This window comes from Sciurus carolinensis, chromosome 4 (genome assembly GCF_902686445.1).
Source record: "Sciurus carolinensis chromosome 4, mSciCar1.2, whole genome shotgun sequence".
Taxonomy (NCBI): Eukaryota; Metazoa; Chordata; class Mammalia; order Rodentia; family Sciuridae; genus Sciurus; species Sciurus carolinensis.
Genome location: NC_062216.1, coordinates 57534184 through 57553162, shown reverse-complemented (window position 1 = coordinate 57553162; position 18979 = coordinate 57534184). Strand labels below are relative to the sequence as shown.

Genomic DNA, 18979 nt, shown 5'->3' with positions numbered 1-18979 from the left:
AGCACTCAGTCATAACATGCTAGATTTAAAATGATGTAATTTTTTGAAAATGGGATTAATCTTGAAGTCATCTAGTCAGATGCCCATAGTTCTCAGATGAGGAAACAGGAAATAGTGACTTGCCCAAGTTCATAGGGCCCATCCCTGGCAGTGTCTGCATATAGCCTCCTTGTTTCATGATTCTCACACCAGTTCTTCTATTTCATGCTGCTTTTCCTTGGCTAGAGATAATAATCCTAAGTAGCAAATATTCCATTTCTCAAAACAGATATAGATATTTCTCCAATGTGAATAGATTACAATTCAGACATGTTTTAAAATAGCCAAAATTAGATTAACGTGGTGCATATTAATATGTAGAACATAATATGTGGGTGTTTTATAACTTCTCTCAACCAAATAACTAAATAATTCAGTGGAGGATGAAGTGGAAAGTCTATCTCTGGAGAAGCCTTCATCACCGCCTTAGAATTATACAAATTGAGCTTTCTTTCTGGATGTTCAGGCACTTACTTATGTGACCTTGGACAGTTTACTTCTAAACTCAATCTATTTTCCTCACCTGCCAAAAGGAATGCTAGAAATTATCTTACGGGGTTTGATTCTTCTTTTCAAAAATATGTATTAAAGACCTAATTCTTGAGTATAGGATTCACTCAAAGGTTAACAGTTTTCTTCATTTCCTCTCATTTGTTATAGCAATTTTACTTGAATTATTAGCCTAAAATTAGCTCATCTATTTCTTCATTTCCTTTTCAAAATAAAACTGATTTTGCTTTTGCCCCCGAGGGGACAGTAGTGAGACTTAAATATTATCTTAAAAACATAGTGACATTTTCTGCTTCCTTCCTTCTTTCCTTCCTTCCTTCCTTCCTTCCTTCCTTTCCTTTCCTTTCCTTTTTCTTTTTTATCCTCATTTGTAACAGAACTGCCACATAGTCTTGAAGAATAAGGAAAGTCGGGCGATGAATGACTGTTTTCCAGAAGACAGGTAAAGCATATTTGGTAGATTAATTCTCAATTCACCTTCTCAGAAGAAAAGGACAAAACCCTCATTTACAAAGATTCTAAAGAGATTTTCAGGCAAGTCCCTCACCAGCCCCACATCAGTCTTTGCTTTGAAGCGTCCATTCCCCAGAGCTTGGTTTTCTTGACCAGGTCCCAAACCTTTTATTGAGCTGCAAGAAAACTGGAGGAAACAATAGAATCTTTCCAGAGACATTCACATGCCTGGTGGCACTCAGGAGACTGATGGCATATGTGCTTATCAGATAATCAATCTTTCTGTCTATCATCCTCTTTTTCTTCAGAAGAAAGAGAGTTGTGCATTTACCTCATCAAGAACAATTACCTTGCCTTAAATGTTTATTCTCCAAAGAAAAGTGTTTGGGAGCAGGTAGCACTTTGACCAGAGGTCAATGTTTAAACAGTACTTGTATGAATATTGAGCATGGATAGTGAAGAACGTTTGGAAAAGTTGCCTTTAGGGGCACCTGTTCTGATCAGGTGAGTTCTGGTGCAGTTTTGAGGGCCACATCCTGTGAGTATAATTCAGTGGTCTGTCCATGGAGCATTGGAATTGAAACCAACTCCTTGGGGGGTTTTCTTTGCTCTGAAACTGAGTGGCTTTTTGCAGAGGGAAGACACAACCCTGTTGCACTTTAAAAAGCTGTTAAAGATCTGACAATCTATTAAAAACAAGCCATACTTTAAAAAGTCTTCCCTTCTGTAAAGGTTCAGTGCATTTCTCCTTTCCCTGATACTTTACCAGAAGGACAATTCCCAGAACCTAGATTAAAATAAATAGAAATAGGAGTCATAGTGGATGAGGGAGGTTCTGAGATGTTTGGGAAATCAGAAGTGATTGAGACAACAGAAAAACTAAGAAAAAAACAAAGAAAAATTAATCACATACCCCTTAAATGCACTCATGGTTGCAATCCCTCCTCCTTGTAGGCAAATAAATAGGAGTTGCAATAATGGCACCTATTTAAAGTCTTTTGGTTTTTTTTTTTTTTTTTTTCAGGAGCCATGTCTCATCTAATGTTAAACAATGGAAGGAGGAGAGGCAGGACTTTGAAAGAACTCAAAGTTGATGAACGAAACGGAGGTTTCATGGAAGCATGGAGTTTGGAATCAAGACGCCACATCTTTCTGCGTGGTGTTGGACTCCAACAGGCCAGGATGCTTTGCACAACATCCTGAGGCGTGTACTCTTCTCTCCGCGGCCAGGCGCCAGGCGGGCTTCCTTTCTCCTGAAGCCTGAGCTATTTGCCAAGCATGGAGGAACCTCCCAGCACGTGAAGCCGCCACCCGCTCACCTGCGCCTTACCGCTCCCGCCCCTTGTGGCCCCCGCCGCCCCGCCTGCAGCCCCGCCCCGGCCCGGTCATTGGCTGCGGCTCTGAGGGGAGGAGAAGGGGCGGCCGCGGGGGTCTCATTAGCGATGCGGACTCGCGGCTCTGCTCCGGAGTCCGGAGCCGGGTAGCCGAGCTTCTAGCCGCGCGGCTCTTACAGCGGGCGACTCTGGTAGCAGCAGCGGCGGCGGCGGTCGCCTCGCGGTGGGAGGCTATGGGGATGCGCGTTTCCTCTGAATGACCATTCAGCGGCGGCTGCGAGCGCGCTGCCCCGCTGTCGTAGGGAGCGGCACTGGAGCAGAGTCACTCGCCAAAGACCCCCGGGACCCACTCATTCCGGCCCCTGCATCGTAGTGCCTTTCCCGGACTCCAGGGGCGTGGAAGAGGAGCTGTACCCCCAGCGGGGCGAGGAACATGGGGAGAGCGTCGGCCGCAGGCGGCGGTGGAGGGGCGCGTCGGTGGCTCTCTTGGCTGGGGCTCTGCTTCTGGGCAGTAGTGGCTGCGGCTGCCCGAGGTAAGCGCTAGGCAGGGCGGGTGGCTAGGGCAGGGAGGGAAGGAGGTCAGAAGACCGAGCGGGACCCGCACCTATGGCGTTGGCTTCCCAAGTTGCGCCTTGCACCTCTCCGCGCGCATAGCCTGACTGGGTGGGAGCCGGGGGTAGAATTTCCAAAGGGACCACCGCTTTCCAACCCAAGTTTGCTATCTGCCGCAATCCTACAGGTTGCCCTGACCCGAGCCCCTACCCTTTACTCATAGCCTGCTCAATTTTCCAAACCCTCCCCAATTGCTGCAGACTGGAATATCCCTGTCTTCACTCCATTCTCTCTCTCCTTGGTCCTCTCTGCTTCCTTCCTGGGCGAGATCGTTCATGAGTGGGCGCCCGCAGTGATGTCCGAGAGTTCCTAGGGAAAGGAGCCGGGTGGGTGGGCTCCGACAGTGACGACGCCTTTTCCCTTACGAGAACAACATGCAAGCAGTAGTCACCTTGTTCTGCGCCAAGCTTGGTACCCCTCGGGTTCCCCTAAACCCTGGATCTTAGCCAGCTCAGGGCTTTCCTTCACGGAGGCCGCTTGTGTGCAGGAGCTGGGGGACAGTAGTGTGCACCCTCCGGGTTTAACTGTGCCTGCAGTACCAAGCCGGGATAAGCAGTTGGCCAGAAGCTGCTCACCCTGTGCCTCCTTTCCCTAACCCGTGCTTACTCCAGCTAGGAAGCGCGGGCCCCACGGAGCAACGCGGAAACCTCAGCTTTTTTTTTTTTTTTTTTTTTTTTTTTCACGACTTAGAAGCGTAGACCCCGTTTTCCCTGGATCCTCTGCACTTAGGCAGAGTGTAATTTTGCAACTGGTTTTAGTTCCACCTTGAGCGAGGACAGCAAGAATCATTATAAAGATAAATCCTACGGAACTGTTTTGAAGATTATCATGGGCCGCTTCATACATAGCCTCAGTACCTTGACTTTTACCTTTGAAATAATCCGGAAGCGACTCTTTTCTACCCTTCTTTACCTTTCTCCTTCCCTGCGTGCTGTCCAGTAGGTTTAGAATGTTTAACCGCATTAAATGATTTACTTAACGCTTGTCTGGCAAGAGGTTGAACTGAGCTAACCGCCTCACCTTCTGCTCTGCTGTCTCCTGAACGTATATTAATAGCCAGGAGGCCGCGGGAAGGGGTGAGGACGATCACAAAAGAACCAGGATCATCTCGTTTTTATGAAAGCTAACGGTGTGTTAAAAGCAGCCGTACTGCCTGGAAAGAAGAATTTTTAAAAAAGTGGATAGAGGTTTTCCATTTTATGATCTGTTCTGTGTGTATTTGCATTTCATTTCCTAAAAAGTTGTTGCTGTTGTTGTTTTAGTGGAGTAGGCTTTTTAAAAAGCAGGAAAGGTTTAAAAATGAGCTTCACTGATTGCACACGCTGGGTTATATGGTGAGGCATATTTCTTTCTCTTGCTGGAAGAAGCACAAGCTTCAGTCATTTAATTTACTATGGAGAATGGGAGGATGTTTCTTGCAAAGTCAGCTCAGAATTGTCTTTAATACACTGTTATGGGGGAAAGTAAGCCTTTCATTTTTTCTCCTAAATGTTGAGCTGAATGTCCCAGTTTCCATCTAGCCATGACTGACTCCTGGTATTGACCCTTAGAATTTGCTTGGTGGACTTTTCTTATACCCAGCTCCAAACAAGAGGTGGGGACATGCCAAAAGCCTCTTGGATGGAGTTTTGCTGGCTGTGAAACTAAGGCTAGCACCTCTTGTCTGCAAGCTGTTCTTTAAAGGTCTCCTGGAAAACATACTGTACACTCTGCAGGCTTATTTACAACAAATGTCTTGCACAGATCATAGTAATGTTCAAGACACATGGAGTAGAGCAGTAAATCTGACTAATATTTCCCTTGTCATATTTTACTTTCTGGGGCATGGAAGCCCATTACCTTTAGCAGCTGTCAGATTCTTCAAGAAATGAACATTAAGCAAGCTGTGAAACCTGTGAAACCACATGCACCTGGCTTTGGACAGGTGGATGCAATTGAAGTTTTCACAACAAAGGATGTGTTTCAGTGTTACTGAAGTTCTCCCATCCCAGGAAGATGTGATTCATTAAAACCAAGATATGGTGCAATAGTGAGGAATCCTTGCTTAGCAGTCTCACCATTTTGTGTAGGGTTGGCCCTTGGTGATAATTTTTATTTATCCAAGTAAATAGTTTTTGTTTTCTAGAACTTTTTTTTTTTTTCCTCTTCTGGGTGCTGGGGGGATCCAACCCAGGACCTTGCAATACTCGGCAAGCACTCTACCACTGAGCTATACCCCTAATCCCTCAAAGACTTTTCTTAGTGATTTGATCCAGGATACACTAACATCTGCAAACCAACAGAATATACAAAATTTGACATTTTGCTTTGATGGCATGAGGAAATTTAACAATTCAGTAGCATTTTCTTTACAATATTTATGTTTCCAAGATGATTGTACCAGCTTACATTTAAAAAAATTTTTTTCCTCCATATTTACAGTTAAAAACCTGAAAACCAGTGGGAGATTTCACATAATTTGCTTTGAATATACTCAAAGAGGAAGATACATGGGACAAGGGACTGAGTGTAGAAAGTAGTGATCCAAAGAGTAATACTTTGTTTTTCACCTTATCGAGCAGTACTTGCCTCTTGAGAGGTTTTTCTGCCTGTTGGCATGTTGTAAGGAAAGCACTTTGGTGCCATGATTACTGTTATGTTTTAACACTTTTTAACTTAAAAGGTTGTTTAAAAGTTATTCGTGACCTGCCAAGTGCTAATTGAATCTATCATGTTGTCATACCGATTTGTTTTTATTCTTGGAGGAATAAAAAAGCATCACTGCTGTTGATCTGGTTGTGATTCCTGCATTAGATACTGTACATAAAGATCTTAGTCATTAAAGGCAGGGAGGAAGATATCCTAGGCAGACTGGGCGTTGACATGATTCCTAGCTTTAAAAAAAATTTTGAACAATGAAATCTTCCTTGTGATTGCTAGAGTAATGCATTAGTGGCAAAGGAAGTACATACTTATTTCATAGGCATAATAGAGTCATATGACTTGTACATACTTAAATCCACTTTCCTCGCTACAATTTTAAAACTACTGCCATTTTCTACTTAATGAATGTTAATAGGGGACAGTTTTCTCCCTTTTCTATTCCTTTTCCTCAACAATGTATTCCTTCATAACACTATGAGAAAAGAGCCTTTTGGGTTCAGTTTCCTACTGGGCTTTTCTTTCTCTAATTTTTTAATTATTCCATGAGCTTGAGAGGCCCCGTCGCACTTTTTTTGCCTGCCCCTTGAAGTGTTCTGCTCAGGAGATGTCTTGAGCCTTTCAGTTTTTAAGAGGAGATAAACCCTTTTGATGAGGCACTGTAATGACAGTCCTCATCACCCTTTTCAAACTTCCTACCCTTAGGCCCATCTGTGGTTCTTCAAGTAATACCATCAAGGATTATTAGGCAGCCTAGGGAACCCCACAAGTCCACCCTGTCCTCTCAGGACTCTCGGTCTCTCAAGAAGCTCTAGACTAGACTGCCTTCATAAGGAATAAGCAGTTTTCTGTTTATTGCCTCAATGATTAGTAAACTTGTGTTTTAATTTCTTTCACCAAATGTAGTAGAAGACACTGCCAATTTTAAGAGGTTTTTGAAGGGATTAGATTCTTAGAAAATAGTGACTACTTGATACTCTCCCTTTGTGCTTTTTAAAAATCTTTTAATATTTAAGGTAGAGATCCAGGCAACATGTATTAAAATCAAATCTAAAGTCAGATACTCAGAGAATTGGTCGATAGCACCCGTTAAGGAAGTGGTGGTCGATCGGGGTGTCCTCTTACTGGATAGACGCACGTTTACTGAGTACCCAGGTGTACCCTCCCTCTTGATTACTCCTTTGCCATTAATCCTGATTGTTCCTTACTCCATATAGTGCCACTTGATCAGCAATATCATTATCTTATCCTTTTTCTGATTCTTTTATGAATTAACACCCAACAAGGTAACCAATAGAAACTTTTCCTATGTCATTCTAAGTCACAGGATCTATTTAACGACACTTGCTCACTCCTTCATTTTCTAAATGGCCATCGTTGACCTGATAGAACTATTATCATATTGTTACTCCAATTTTTTTTTTTTTTAGTCGTAGACGAACACAATGCCATTACTTTATTTATATTTATGTGGTGCTGAGAATTGAATCCAGTGCCTCACACATGCTAGGCAAGTGCTCTACCAATAAGCCAAAACTCCAGTCCATTACTACTCTATTTTATATCTCTTCCTTAAAAGCAGGCATTTTGCACATTTATTTGAATATGAAATAATAATGTTGTATTTAGTTATCACCATTCATTGTTTTAAATGCTCTTTACATATCAACTCATTTAACCCTTAAAATGAGGTAGTACTATTTTCTTCATTTTTAAGATAGGAAATGAGGGGCAAAGAGGGGTTAAATACTTGCCCAAGGCCACGGAATCAGCAAATGGTAGAGTCTGGGCTTGAACCTAATCAGTCTGATTCCAGAGTCCACAACAAAAGATGGTTTTCTAGACTGTTGAAAATAAGCGGACCTTTGTATTTTGGTGACAAAAGTACTAAAATGGTATCTTTATAACTATCAAGAATTGTAAAGGAATTTAGAGTAGCTTAAATACATCTGTAAATATATTCAGATAAATCTAAGAGGTTTGTGTTGTATGAAAACAACCACCCTCTCACCATTCAGTTTAGTACACTTTGGGATTGGATTCACACTTAAAATGCTGAATGCCAGTTTCTAATATGATAGCTTGCTTTTTTTTTCGGTTTTGAATTTCAACAGAAAATATTACTCTGAATACTCCATCCATGGAATGGCAGATCCCAAGAGACTATTTGTTGCATGTCTTGTATTTTTAGCCTTGTTTGCCAGGGAAATGTGGAGCATGAGATTTGAGAATAGATTGTTAACACCAGAGGCTGCTGTTTCTGCTGTTTTGGGTCCTCCTGCTGCTGCTTTTGCAAGGCAGATGGCTAGATTCATTTATAGAAAATAGATATTCGTTCTATTTTGCATTTCCACTTTGAAAAGAACTTTTAATTGTTTGTGCCACATTGCGTCGTATGGCCTTATTGTGTACATACACATGTGGTGCGTAGATAATTTTCAGAATTAGGCGGATGTTAATGCATTCAGTTTGGACGACATTATCCAAAATCCACTAACTCTGTTGAGCCTTTGGAAGTAGTGAGTATGTTTGCAGTATAGTGTGTACTAAGTATTTTTTTGCTTAACTTACCACTCTTGCTGCCTTGCTCCCACCTCACTGAACTGGAATTCACTGGCAGAAATATTTGGGTTATATTTATGGGTCTCACATCAAAATAATGAGTAAAAGTTTCAAAGTACTTGGAACTGGAAGTGTTTTGATTTTGGATTTTTTCAGATTTAAAAATGTTTAGAAATACATAAATGAGTTATCTTGAGATGGGACCCAAGTCTAAACAGGAAATTCACTTAAGTTTCATATACAGCTCATACACATAGACTGAAGGTAGTTTCATATGGTGTTTTTAGTGCACCTGAGTTTTGACTGAGACCTGTGACAGGAAGTCAGGTATGGCCTTGTGGTATCCTATTGGTTCTCATAAAGTTTCAAAATGTTGGGATGTGTAGTATTCTTGGATTAGGAATTTCTCAGATTATATCAAGCCACTACAAGACATGAAATATTTTGTAATATAGTTTCCAACAGGGTGAGGATAGAATGAGGCCTATGTTCTTATATGACTGGCTCCTTCTGAAAGTTTCATAATTAAGGACACTGAAAAGCCAAAGCTGTCTCTCAACTGAAGCCAATGGTAGCTTTATTTAGTGCAAACCCAGCTGTCCCTCAGTATCTGAATCCTGAGGATGCTCGAGTGCCTCATATAAAATAGTGTAGTATTTGCATGTAATTTACATCCTCACATACACTTTATTTCTAGAAGGCTTATAATACTTTATACTGTATAAATGCTATGAAAATGGTTGATTTACTGTGTTTATAGAATAATGATAAAGGTTTGGATATATTTAGTACACATCTATTTTTTCCCTAATATTTTCAGTCCGCAGTCAGTTGAATCTGTTGATGTGGATCCCATGGATATGGAGGGCCAACCATACTGACTTTCTGTCCCCAAGTTTCTGGTTCACAAAGTACAAAAGAGCCTTTATCCCTGAATTCTGTGGATAGGAGTAATTAGGTGGGATAATATCATGGCATATGATTAAAGATGGACTTTAGAGATGCTTCATGGATTCCTCAATTGAGTGCTATGATTTCTCACTCTGGGAAGTCAAAAGAAAAATGATGTCCATTGCAGACATTCCAGAAGGTAGGTAATTGGCAGGCAGGTATAGGAGGCATCTTGACTATTTCAAGGGCTCGGTCAGCCAGTGGTATAATGACTATTTTGTATAATGTCATTTATAGATTTTAGTAACTTCCTACAAAATGAATTAATTTGCTATATATTAGATGAGAAGATTTGCTCTCAGATAAAGTTATAGTAGTTGTTTAGAGTTTCTTGGAAGTTTCTTTAGAAGTTTCTTTGCTTGGCTTAATAATGCCTGAAACTCACAAATGATTTCCAAGTGTTAATGTGCATTCGAATCACTGTATATCTTTTTAAAATGCACATTCTGATTTAGTACATCTGAGGAAAGGCCTGAGAGTCTGCATTTCTGACAAGCTCCAGATGACACCATCTATGATGGTAATTCAAGCTTTTGATTTTCTGTATTGTTTCTCACTTGCAATCCAGTGTGAAGTAGGTTTTAGTGTGACTATTTAAGAATCGACTGTAGGAGAATAGGCAAACACATATGTCAGTTTTTACTCAGACATACAGATGCTTATAAAACTAATGGACTTTCACTGGGCACCATTCTGAGTCTTAAATTTTATTTTGAAATAATTGAGGTCTTATGTCTATCTCATTAATTTCTTATAATAAAGAGGAAATTGAATTTCCCAGAATTTGAGTAGTTTGCCCAAAGTTGAATTTTTGTTAAATAAGAGGCTTTTCCAGCCCTCTTCAGCACTCCTTCAGTTTATTGTATTGTCTTGACTGGAGCTGCACTTAAGATTGATCTGGAATTCAGAGTAATTATAGAATGTGACTGTGGTTAAATGAGAGGTAGAACAAAAACATTTAAAAAGAACACAGAGGCCTGCCCATATGGGTTATTGATGTTCCCCAAATAGTGGGATTGCTGTTGTCAAAACATGCTGTGGGAGCTTGCGTTTGGGTCCATCTGCTTTTGCTGCAGGACTGAACTTGCTCACTATTACTTTCCATTACCTGGCAGGGATAGTCCCGTAGCACGTGTTAGACAGTATTTGTTACTTTAAACTTCTGTTGAGGTATAAATAATATTTAGGCTAAAATTTCTAAAGCCTCAATATTGTGATAAAACCCTCAGGAAAATCTAGCTGCAAGAATAAGAATGAAATAATTTTAAGAGTTTTTTTTTTTTTTTTTCCCTATTCTGTCAACAGATTGTAAGGCCTACATTCTTAGATTATCCAAGAAAGATGATTAAGTGTAAGATGTGACACTATCATGAATGACTGTTTTGAATAATGATTCATTTTTATGGAACTTGTAATTCTGTGTAATTATTGTTCATGTTTATAGGGTTCAGTGTGCTATTTCAACATATACATAGTATGTTCGGATCAAATCAGGGTAATTACCATTTGTATCTCCATTTCTTTGTGAGGAAACTTCAAGATCCTTTTTTCTAACTCTTCATCAAATGTGTAATAGGTTCTGGTGAACTGTAATTACCCTGCTGGACTGTGGAACACTCGCTTATTCCTCGAGTGTAACTGTGTTTTGGTACCTGTCTTTCAGATACTTTCACAGTTTTGATCACTGTATATCTTCACATCCACCCTGATATCGAACAGATGACAACATTAAGGTTTAGAGGTTTTTCAACCCAGGTCAGAGAACTGCTGGAAACTGCTGGAAGCCAAATCTTCGAGTGGTTTCTGGGCCTTTTTAGTCTCATTATCATGTAATTGTTTTATTTCCAAATAGACTGGTTACTTCAAAGTTGAGTGACAGAGTACTTCTGCTTATACTACAGTTGACAGGGGTGTGGATATGTGAACCCTGAGAAGAAACAAATGAGTAAAAATTCATTCAAATGCCTGTCTTGCCTTATTGGTCTTTATGGTGTTAACATTTTTCATAGTTTCTAACAGAAATGGCCCTCTCTGGGGAAAATAGGGGCAGTGGGAAATATGTCAGGAGTGATTGGAAAAGAAATAAAAATTTAAACATATTAAAAACAGTATACTATAGTATAAGATAAGTGATATGCAGAATCATCTGAGGAACTTGCTAGGCAATAACATTTTCTTCAGAATCAAGAGAATTAAAGTTGTTCCTTAAAATAAAACCACAAGTACATTCTTGTAAGGTTTTTTAAAAAATGTCATTACAGACACCAAACTTCTTAGAAATATAATACTAACTCAATTTGCATAGCTTTCTAAATAGCTTGTCTTTATCATTAATTTTGAGTTCATGTGCTTTTTTTTCTTTTCTGTATTCAGTCATATAAGGAGATCAAAGACTTCTAACTTGTGTTTGAAATCAGCTTAGCACAATGCAATTGGACTTCCAATAACAATTTTCATCAATATGTCTTTAAGAATTATCTAGCTTATTTTTAAAAGAGGGAAAAAATACCACAGAATAAAGTTCTTTACCAGAGACATGTGTGTTATAAGCCTTTTGAAGAGAACTGCATAAAATAACCGCCCTTCATCTGAAAAGATAATCCTTGTATCTCCCTTAGTCTTGGGACCAGAAATTACAGTGGTTGTCAGCAATGCATTAGGACATTTCCAAAGATAAATTTCCCTTAAAAAAAGAAAGCAATCAGGAGGTTCGCAGGTTTTGTCGGTGTGAGGTAAGTGGGTGGGATGTAAGTACTTTGTTTTTGTTTTTTGTTTTTTTTTTTTTTTTTAAAGAAATAATGTTGACAGAAAGTTTTGTCATTAAATATTTTTCCCCCGGGGGCTAAACAATCCATCTGATGTTTTCAGAAGTTGAGGAGCTTGGAATGCACATCAGTCTTAAATATCAATGTGAAAAAACAACTCTGCCATATTACATGCTGTGGCAGAGAAGGCAGTTATACAGCCAATTTTTAATAATTGTCAAGGTGATAAGTGTTGTAATGCATGGATATCTGTATGTATTATGTGTTAGAAGACTGTCATATATCATCATTATATCAAACTTACATCATTAAAGTTCTGTGCCATTAGTTTAAATGGCACTAATGATACTTAAGCTTGACATGTAGTCACAATTTTGAGTTTAAAGTCAGTGTCTTAATTCTATACTCCCATTCCTCTCTCCATGGTATCTCCCTTCTAACCCCCAACCCTTAGTCTTTCTTGTTCTTTTTCTCCTCAAGTCAAAACTTCCTTCCCATTTATACAACGCGGCCGACTGGTAAGGTCAAGATTATTCATCCTTCAATCTGTCACTTTTTTCTTTTTTTCTTTATAAAACGAGGAGAGGTGATTAGCTTAAGTTCTTTCTGCTCTAACTTTCTGTGATGCTACCCTTTGATTCCAGGAAGCGTTCTTTGGCATATTGATTATGTGTCACATCCTTCAATGAAGGGGTAATACTCTGGAAGTAGAATATACAGGACAAGTTAATGGGATTTCATGAATGATGCTGCTAATTACTGGCTTAAGAATGTTAGGAATGTGCCAACATGAAAAGAAATTAGATTTTACGTTTTGATTTCTCTCAAAGCAGTGGTTGTAAGCAAATGTGAACACAGGTTGAACATCCCTAATCTGAAATCTGAGATGTTCCCAGATCTGAAGCTTTGGGTTTTTGTGTTAGGAATGTTCAACCAGTCAAGTATTTGTAAATATTCCTCAGCCCCCCAAAACTCTGAAATCTAAGGCATTTCTGGTCCCAGGTGTTTCAGATAAAGGGTACTCAACCTATATGTGTAACTCTAATAGCAAAAGTGGGCTGACTAGAAGACAGCTGCAGGGGACTGGAAGTGCCCAGAAAGTAGTCTCCCCTTTGAAAGAGCCCTTTGCTCCTCCAGAGTGTGTGGGAATCACTCTAAGTTGACTTTCTTTTTAGAAGAAACCAGATAAATGAGATTTTAGGTTAAATTTCCATATTTGAGATCTTCTCAAAGAAATCGAATAAATATCTTGACTCACAACTCAACAGATGTAGCACTCTGCCTTCTGGTTTGTCCCAAATCAGTGAGTTTTGAGAAGAGATTGGAAGGACCAAGGAGACAGGTGGTCCTCATTTTTAATAATTGTCTTTGAACTATGGGTGTATACCACTTTTCCAGGTTTGGGAAGAGCATTGTCTAATGGAAAATATAAAACAGTAAATTGACTTTTTTGTGTGTGTATGTGTGATTTTGGGGATTGAATTGAGGGCTGTGTGCATGCTAGGCAAGTGCTTTACCACTGAACTACACCCGAGCCCTAAAGTGGCCTTTTATTTAACAAATTGATGGTCACTAATTTGGACACTGAGTTATGTGTATTCCTTTGTTTACTGTTTGCAAAAATCATACAATTTTATTGTCAAAAAGAACCCTACAGTTTCTAGGACAAGGCCCAAATCCAAACATGAGCAAACAGGTGGAGAGAAAAGAAATAGCTTGCCTGGCTCGTAGAGGTCATTGCTGCTAGTACCTGCCTGTGAATCCAGATCTTCATTTTCTCAATGTTGTCCTTGCCTCTCTTCCTTTTCAGACTTATAATAACAAGAATAATCAATAGAAGCACAAAGGAATTCAGAAGAATGATACCAGAAGACTAAAGACTATTGATCATTGTACCCTTGCGTTAAAAGGATGTTTTTTCTTTTATTTAAAATGTTTATATTTTTTCCAAAATATCTTTGAAATAAGACATATTTTTTTCTTCTTTGGCTCTGTTCTGAATCATTGAGTGCCGGGCCCATGATTTGAGTGACTCAAGTTAGTTCAGTGTAGCAGAACTAATTAATATTGTAAAAGAGGTTTGCATTATAGATTGCTTTGTGTTTGGGTGAAATTTAGAGTGAGTCTTAAGCTTTTGTTGTAATTACTTCTATATTCTTGGCAATAAATATTTTAAGTATGAATCTATGAGTAGATCATAAATATCTTTTCAATATAATTATTTAAAGAAAACAATTCACAGGAATATATTCACTTCATTTTCCCTAATACTATGTGTTGTTAGTGCTACGAGTTAGAATAGTGAACCTTGCATTTTACTGAAAGGAAATAATATTATGATGGTATTTGCTACAGGCCACTAAATCTTATCAGGATATGTAAATTACTTATACTTTCTAATTTTTCCCTCACTAAATCTGGGTGTTCATTTGTGGTAAGAAAGCACAACTTTCAGTCAGAATGGTAGCCTATCCTGTGGTTGAGGTAACTGTCACTTATGTGGACACGGGAGTTGGTTGCTCACAGGGTACAACGTGGAGAAGATTTTTAATGTGCAACTTGACTTGTGCTTCTTTGAAGAAGGCTTTTGATGTTGACATTGACATGTTAACGATACCCTCAACAGCCATGAATCTGCACCAAAGAGAGTGACCAGGCACTATGTTAAAGCTTTGGTTCCTTCTCATGCAGTACCAAGTGTCTGGATTTTAAAGTGAATTCTATATTTCTGATGGCCACAAAAACTTTCAAAAAGCCATCCCTATAGTTGGGGTAGAGCTTATAAACTCTGGTAGTTCTATCATGATTATTATTCATGTCAATGCCACCTTGCTGCAAGGTGTTAGACACATGAGGTGTTGAAAACTTCTGATTCTTGGAGATTAGGTGTCAAAATATTCAGGGTTGGGCTGTTTTTAGCAGTTATCAGTGAAGGATCTTGCTGCTGGAAATGGTGGTCAGGTTTTAAATCAACAAATCCTTGGTTATCACCCAAAGGCATTTCTTAAAATCTCAAAAAGGCAAACATCTAAGCAGACATGTATAGTAGTGTCATGCAGGTTAGGTGAGAAAATCACAGACTGGTGTTTTGGATGTGCACAGGCAGTCACTTTTCTTCTTAAAGCTTAAAACTGATATTTAGTATTTTAAAGCATGTTTAAACAGTTTTATTGAGGCATACTGGTTTGCACGATGAGCACAGAATGTTTGACATAATCCTTTATAGAAATACATGTTTTTATTTTAAATTCTGAAGAGAAATAATTTAATTCTAAAGTTCTCAGTCATCTGATACCACAACCTGAATCTCACAGCAATTAGGCATCTTTCTTAATTGAATTATTTTTTTAAATTGGTGCATCACCGTTATATATAAAAGCAGAATTTACTGTGATATCTCAGACACACACTTGACATCATTTGATTAATTTCTTTCTAAGTACCTTTTAAGTTCCTCAGGAGACTCTTAGTTTGGGGATTCAAGATTGAGAGCCACTGTTACAATGTGTGTAAATATAGACATTTAGTGTGTGCAAATGGAGACACTGATCTTTAAGATTTAGAGAACATGTTTAACAGTCCCTGTCATAGAGAAAGTGTACAGGTGACCTCTCTTGTTCTCATGTTCACACCCCCTCCCCAGGCCTTATTTTTCTGTGTTGAAAAGGTAGAATTAAAAGTTGGCATTGAATGAAACTTTTCTTGTCAGATTAGAAACATTGTGGTATTAATAAAAGGGATGAAATTATATAATAAAGGAGGAAACTTGTAGGAGCATCAGTTTGAAGATGTTACTGTAGCTTTCTCTTCTGGACAAGAACACAGTGTCATAAGATGGAAATTCCCTCATCTAACTCTCAGGCCCATGTATTAGTCAGATTTTTATTAGAATAATGAAAATTATATTTCAGTATTCAGTATTTTCAGTATTATGTTTCATAAGTGGCATTCCATGTACTATTGCTGATTCACTTCCCTGAAGTACAGTATTTGATCATACTATTATGACTATACCATAATTTTTTACTTAACCTGTCAGTGAAACTTGGGTAATCATTACCTGAGATAATTGACTTGTAACAGGTGTACTTTGGCTCAAGTTTTGAAGGTTTTTGTGCATGACTCGTTGGCCCCATTGTTTTAGTCCTGTGGTGAGCAGCAAGTTGTAGCAGGAACATGTGCAGCACCATTCATCTCAAGCTGGTGAGCAAAGAGAGAAAGGGACTGGGTTCTCCCAGTTCCTTCAAGGGCATGCCTGCAGTGACTTAATGACCTCTTTGGAGGACCTACCTCTTAAAGGTTCTGCAACCTTCCAATAGTGCCTCTGAACTGAGACTTTAATACGTGAACTTTCGGGGGACATTCAAGATCCAAACAGTACAGCTCAGGACATAGATAGTAAGCAATCAGGTTTATGAGTGGAAAAATACATTCGTACTAGTTTTAGTGTTCAAACGTCATAGGACGTGTACCTCTTCTTCCCATGTTGGTAGATTCATAGGGACTACTTATTGTTGACTGAAAGAGGTAGGCTGGGACAGCATGGCCCCCCCTTTGCCATCTTGGAAAATGAAGCTTGGAGATGCTTCCTAAGGCAAACTTTTTTGTTCTTGCCCTGTTTAGGACTGCTGGTGTTTCCTTATTTATGAAACCAAATACAAACTCTTAGTAAAAATAGTTTACTCAGTGTGTGCAGATGAAGACACTGATCTTTAAGATAGAGAACAATATCATAGTTCATCTGTGTCATTGCATGTACTGTTGCTGATTCAGTTCTCTGAAGTTGAGTATTTGTGTGACTGTACCATAATTTATTTACTCATTTTTCTGTCCATGAAACTTGGGAGGAGGTTACCAGATTATTTCTGCTAACATTCCCTGTCAAGCATTTCTCACATATCTCAGAGTAGATTACTTGGGCCTAGAGTGTGAACATGTTAGCTATTCCAGATAATGCCAGTCATTTTTATCTATGTATACATTTAATTTCCATCTCCTTGATTATTAATGAAGTTAAATATCTTTTCATATACTTGTCATTTACATTCTATAAAATACCTAATTCAAATCTTTTGCTCATTTTTTTCTGACTGCATTTAATTATAGGAGTTTTATGTGTGTGTGTTTGTGTATATGTATGTATAGATAGATGGTCTATGAGCTTATGATGGAGTTGCACTAATAGACTGATCAAAAGTTGTAAGTATCATAAATTGACGATGTATTTGAACATTAAGCATCAGCACTTGGCACAAGACCCTTTGGGGCTTTGGCTGTTTACCCTTGTTAATCATGTGACTGATGGGCATTCTGAGAGAACAGTGGACTCTCACTAGTCCAGGAGAAGATCAGAATGAAGTGAGTTCCTACAGAATGTGTCTTGCTTTCACACTCGTATAAAGTGGAAAAAATCATAAAATGAGCCATCATAAGTTAGGGATCATGCGTATGTGTGTATTTCAGTATGTTACATGTGGAATTTCTTCTCCTAGTTTTAGATCTCTTCTGATGAAGTAGAATTATTTATGGTGTCTTCTCATGGACTAGAATTTTTAATTTTAATGTCATTAGTGTCATTAATCATTATGTTTAGTTCTTTTTGTGTCATGCATAGGAAATCCTAAATTTCATTAAATATGTTCTGTATTTTTTTCTAAAATCTTATATTTTGATCTTTAATATTAATGCCTTTTATCCATCGGGAATAGATTTTTTTTTTTTCTGTGTAGAGTTTGAATTAGGAATTTAATTTCATTCTTTTGAGTGAAGGAGAAGTTGTCCCAGCACCACTTATTGAAGAATCTCCTCCTTTCTCTAGGGATCTGCAATGTCACCTTTGTAATTTATGATAGTTGCATATATACATGGGAATTTAGTCTGGTATTAAAATTTCAGCAAACCTTTTTGGTTTTATTTCCTACTACCCCCTTCAGTTACCCTCCACTCATGGACGTTATTCTTACCTTGAACTTTGAATTATCTCACAATTTCCTTTGTTTTATGTATTTTGTACTTCTGTGTCTCACTACATCTTCTATATCTTCCTTTTGCTATTATTAAAAATTTTTGCGGGGCTGGGGAAATAGCTCAGTCGGTAGAGTGCTTGCCTTGTAAGCTCAAGGCCCTGGGTTCCATCCCTAGCACCCCCCTCCAAAAAAAATTCACTTCTTTCTCTTTTGCTCCTAATTATATTGTAGTCTTTTGGAAGCAGTTATGGAATTTTGTTTATTTTTGATACCTTCAAACAGCACATAGTACATTTTACTTAGTAGATGTTTGATAAAACATTAAATTGAAACTGCAACAATTTGGAAACTATCCAACTCATTATTTTTGTCCGTCCATAATTACTGAAATATATAGAGTTTATATGCGATGCCAGGATCACACAACTCTGTGGTCCGTGAATCTCCTTTTTTTTTTCCTTAAAAACCTTTCATTTTCTATTCTATGGATAAGTGATAGAATTATTACATGTTGCCCAGAAGTATGAACCAATATGAAGGTGCTAGAAAACAAGTGAAGAGACACACAGGTGACAGTTCCGAGAACTTAGACCTGTCAAGTCCATTGCTAAGAATAATGTCGGTTAACCTACAGCTCGGCATTATCCAAGCATAGTTTACTAACCTGCACCTTTGTGCCTTTTTCATAGTCTTCTTTCAACACTACAGTTTGTTTGTATCATTGTCCATGAATCTTCCCAGCACTGGAGATTGATTTTTTTTTTTTTTTTTTATTGAATGCTTTATCTCCATACCCTGACACAACTTCTGTTACTGCACCAATCAGACCATGTCTTAATTCTTTCATATAGCTCTTTTTCCCTCTTTGTCATCTTCTGAGGGTAGAGTCAGTGTTCTATTCTACCATGTCTGTTCATCACCTAACTTGGGAATATATTTGGTATAAGTTATGTTTCCAAGATATTCTACATGCAAAAAATAAATAAGCAAAAATTAAAAACCTTGAAGTGAGCTTATAAATATATTTGATCAAACCACCATTTAGGCATATACTTGTTTTGACAAAATTAGTATCTTGCCTTTTCCTCATAAAATACAAACCTATGGGAGTGACATACTTCCAAAAAATATATTAACTGCTATCACA

The 18979-nt window shown here is 38.4% G+C and overlaps 1 protein-coding gene across 9 annotated transcripts in view; it reads left to right on the top strand.

Moving 5' to 3' along the window:
- The first annotated feature begins 2485 nt into the window (after positions 1 to 2485).
- Positions 2486 to 18979, top strand: part of Unc5d (unc-5 netrin receptor D) — a 531864-nt gene continuing 515370 nt past the window's right edge. For all 9 annotated transcript variants that reach the window (XM_047551326.1, XM_047551327.1, XM_047551325.1 and 6 more), the window contains exon 1: positions 2486 to 2869. In XM_047551326.1, the coding sequence (XP_047407282.1) occupies positions 2770 to 2869 (100 nt within the window). In that variant the 5' untranslated portion in view covers positions 2486 to 2769. The remainder of the gene's footprint in view (positions 2870 to 18979) is intronic.